At 38.0% G+C, this 4,622-nt stretch overlaps 1 protein-coding gene across 1 annotated transcript; it reads left to right on the top strand.

Moving 5' to 3' along the window:
* Positions 1-938: 938 nt before the first annotated feature.
* On the top strand, positions 939-3,158 carry LOC113307598 (putative pentatricopeptide repeat-containing protein At3g11460, mitochondrial). Its single transcript, XM_026556049.1, has one exon. The coding sequence runs from the start codon at positions 1,077-1,079 to the stop codon at positions 2,946-2,948; it is 1,872 nt and encodes a 623-aa protein (XP_026411834.1). The 5' UTR covers positions 939-1,076; the 3' UTR covers positions 2,949-3,158.
* The last annotated feature ends 1,464 nt before the right edge of the window (positions 3,159-4,622 follow it).

The raw sequence follows: 4,622 nt of genomic DNA, 5'->3' as shown, positions 1-4,622 counted from the left end.
AACTCCAATTCTATCTTGTCTTTTGGCCAACCAAGAGTTTCCTCGGCAAGTACATACAACTCATCCCAAGTCATTCCATAAACCTCAGATTTCACATTTTCCTCCTTCATTCTAAGACCACTAATCTTTTGTGCATCATCGGGAGTAATTGTTATCTCGCCAAAGGGGAGATGAAATGTGTAAGTCTCCGGACAAAATCTCTCATTGAAGGCTGAGTTTGTAACTGCATCAAAGTCCTCTTGTGCATAGAAAATAGCAGGCCATAAACCAGAGCCTTGAACTAAAGCCACCACCTCAGGTGCCTCTTTGAAAATATCCCAATATGCGACACTTTGGTGTCTAAGTACGTGGACTGCATCCCTGTGATCCGGAGTCTCATAAACTCTCTTCGCCCATGACTCCTTGTAGCCAATCAACACTCTTCCACCATCTTCCGGAAGACCATGGGGCAAATCATTCTCGCGAGCACGTATCACATTATCATCACTAGGAATGTGCTTACCTGTCTCCCTTGATGTAACAACTTTCTTCTTTCCTTTATCTTGTTTTTGTTGCGTTTCTTGTTGTAGTTCTTCTTGTGGTTCTTCCTCTTCATCATCACAATCCTTATCTTCATCACTGTCAGGCTCTTGTTCTTCTACAGGAAATGAGACACTTGCTTCAGTTCCCCTTTTCCCTGCATGCAAGTTCTTTCTACTACTAGCTCGAGGTTTGGGAGTTTCCGAATTAGAAAGAGTCACTTCCATTGTTCTCCTCTTAAGCTTCTCTTTGAATTTTCACGGATGATTACTAGAACAAATGATACACCTTAATTAATTTTCCTAAAAAAATAAGTATGTTTCTACTACTAAACAAGATAAGTCACATATAAATTGACAAGTTTATACCAAACATGTTAGCCTTGAGAGCTTGTAGAAGGTGAAAAGTGATTATTCAAATTCAAATCATCTGTTATTCAACCGGTCAAAAATTCCTCAAACAACTGCTGAAAAACAAAAAATCATTTTCGTTCAATTTCTCTCAAAAAAGCCCCAAACACTGATTTTGAATCACCATTCACCAAAAGAACCAGTGATATGCTAAAACCTTCAATTATTAGTAGAAGTTACTACAGTAATTCATGGAATATCCAGTTGAGAGAAGTAGCAAAAGATGGATGTTTCAAAGAAGGTATAGAAATATACCGCCAAATGCTCCGTCATGGAGATTCTCCAGATTCTTTTACCTTCCCATTTGCTTTGAAATCTTGTGCTTCACTTTCATTGCCCATCTCCGGTTCACAAATTCATTCTCACGTTATCAAAACTGGATGTGAACCTGACCCGTTTATACAAACTTCTTTGATTTCTATGTACAGTAAATGTTCGTTAATCAATAATGCACGTAGGGTATTCGATGAAAACGTGCACTCGAGAAGATTGACTGTTTGTTATAATGCTTTACTTGCTGGGTATTCTCATAATTCTCAGCCCCTGAAAGCTATGTTGCTGTTTCAGAAAATGTTTTCTTCTGATGTTCCTTTTAACAACATTACAATGCTTGGGGTGATTCCTGCCTGTGCGTTCCCGGAAAATATTAGATTTGGTATGTCTCTTCATGGCTGTAATGTTAAATGTGGAACAGATTGTGATTCATTTGTTGTGAATTCTCTTCTTACGATGTATGTTAAGTGTGGGTCGATTGAATTAGCTCGGAAACTTTTTGATGAGATTCCTCAGAAAGGGTTGATATCTTGGAATGCAATGATATCAGGGTATGCACAGAACGGACTTGCTACTCAAGTATTGGATCTTTATGGTGAGATGAAGAAATTTGGAGTAGAACCTGATCCTGTTACCTTTGTCGGTGTTCTCTCTTCTTGTGCCCATCTTGGTGCCCAACGAATAGGTCGTGAAATTGAGCAACGCATTGCATGCAGTAACTTCGATACTAATACTTATCTAACAAATTCCTTGATAAATATGTATGCTCGTTGCGGAAATCTAGCTCGAGCTCGGAAACTCTTTGATGAGATGGGTGAGAAAAATATTGTCTCATGGACAGCTATGATTGCAGGTTATGGAATGCATGGGCATGGTGATATTGCAATTGAACTTTTTAATGAAATGAAACTAACCGGTATTCAGCCCGATGGAACAGCATATGTAAGTGTATTGTCTGCTTGTAGCCATGCTGGATTGACTGATAAGGGCTTAGGGTACTTCAAAGAAATGGAGAGGGATTATGGGAGTCGACCGGGTCATGAGCATTATGCATGCTTGGTGGATCTTCTTGGTAGGGCTGGTAGGCTTCAGGAAGCTAAAGAGTTGATTCATTCAATGCCTATGAAACCTGATGGTGCAGTTTGGGGGACTCTTTTGGGAGCGTGCAAGATTCATGGTGATGTTAAGTTGGCAGAATTGGCTTTCGAGAGGGTTATTGAGCTTGAACCAACGAACGTGGGATATTATGTGTTGTTATCAAATATATATACAAATGCTGAAAACATGGAAGGAGTAGCAAGGGTTCGAGTGATGATAAGAGAACGAAAACTGAGAAAGGAACCTGGCTGTAGTTATGTCGAGCTTAAGGGAAAAGTTCATTTATTTATAGCAGGGGATAGAAATCACCCTCGGACCAATGAGATATATGAGATGTTGAATAGGTTGGAGGAATTGATAGAGGAAAGTTATGGGACTGAAGCGAAGAATGAAAAGCGAAGGAGAAGTGAAGAGACTACTAGTACAAGTGCAGGAGTGCATAGCGAGAAGTTGGCTGTTGCATTTGGGCTTTTGAATACAACGGCAGATACAGAGATTGTTATCATCAAGAACTTGAGAATCTGTGGAGACTGTCATTTGTTCATGAAGTTGGTCAGCAAAGTTGTGAGTCGTGGGATCTTGGTTAGAGATGCTAGTCGGTTCCACCATTTTAAAGATGGAACTTGTTCATGCAATGACTACTGGTGATGGTTAGCAAGTCCAGTGAAAGTTAATTATTTTGGATATGAGTTTCGGTAAATTCTGGAGGAAATCCAAGATTACTTTTGAGTCTTCAAGCACAGATTTTCCAACTACATTATTCGGATCAGGAAGAAGTAGAAAAAACATAGATACCTGGTTATAGATGCATGGGATGGGAAGTTGTATCAGGAGGAAGAGTTGTTAAGAATTGGAAAACGACATATACACGATGAAACTCATCCAAATTTAAACGATGAAGCAACTATTCCTACATGTGCTATCAGCACCCTCATTCCTACATATAAGAACAGACAGATCAAATTACCGACCTTGAGGCACAAACCCACACTCATAAAATTTAAGTTTGCAAGGTGCTAAAATTTGAAGCACGTATCATAGGAAACCCAACTGCCAAAGCAGCTTGCCTAACAGAAAATAAATTTAACAGAAAATAGAAAATCTAGAGTAGACAGAATGAGACACAAATCCACACGAGTCGTGCTGTCACTCGCGCGTTCGCGTGACAGTTAGAATGAAGTCGCTCCTTATGACCGTCAGATATGCCATCTCACCAACAGATCCGGATGTATTGGTATTTTAATATTTAATTCATCTCTTAAGCCCATGTAAATTATTATTTATTGTTCTTTAGCCCTCCACCAAAACTCGTGTTATGAGTTTCATTAAAACTGTTTTTTCATTTAAGTATTAGCCATCTGTTCATATTTTCATGAAATATTTTTTTTTACCAGTCATGAAATATCTCTTATTAGAGATTTAATACAGATTTAACACATATCATGTGCGCACAATCCAAATCCTAAATCTAGAAATAGTATATCCTTTGAGAAAGACGGATCTTATATGGAAATTATAGGTAATCTATGAATAGTCGACACATAATGGTATATGGATTTCGGTGTAAACATAAATTCTTAACACCGTAAAGTACACTCTTGCTTGTTTAAGCAGACCTGCAAATGAATTGAACACAAGCACTTAACAATATTAGAACATAGCAATTCTAGAAACAGTTAATTCACACTACACCAAATTTTCATTTCTCAGATTGATGCTCTTATGATTCATCCAAACAATCTCAGAAACACCTACATTACAATTATCAACTTACTAAACTACCTCTTTCAAATCTTCATCAGACTCTATTGTTATTCAATATCTTTCAACACTAAGAAAAGTACACAAAGGAGAAATATTAAAAGTAGTATTCAAAGTAACAAAGATAGTTTCAGACATAATATCATCCTGCCAAATTTTCTTACATACCAAAATATCAATATTCATAACCAACATCACAATCTGCAACTTCCCACTGCAATTACTACTGAGGTCACTTTACACGAACATTCTTCCACCATCATCATAAACACAACCAACAACATTATAAACAAGAAACAAGAAACTAAACAACATTCTGTAACATCCGACTGAAAAGAGAGAAGAACCAAGATCAAGAGTACTACCATTAACAGGAAAATTCAGAAGACCATGAGCAAGCATCGAGAAAGCCATTTTGGAAAAAACTTGTTGATCATTTTCAAACTTTTTTCAAATCCTGAAAACTTGGATCGACGCTCCAGAAGAGAACCTTACCAATCCTCTTCATCGTAGCTCCAATCTTCATCCTCCGCATACCGTTCACTGCAACTGCTGCCTGAT

The sequence above is a fragment of the Papaver somniferum genome, chromosome 9 (genome assembly GCF_003573695.1).
Source record: "Papaver somniferum cultivar HN1 chromosome 9, ASM357369v1, whole genome shotgun sequence".
NCBI lineage: Eukaryota > Viridiplantae > Streptophyta > Magnoliopsida > Ranunculales > Papaveraceae > Papaver > Papaver somniferum.
Note: the sequence above shows the minus strand (reverse complement) of the source record. Positions and strands in the feature narration are given on the sequence as shown.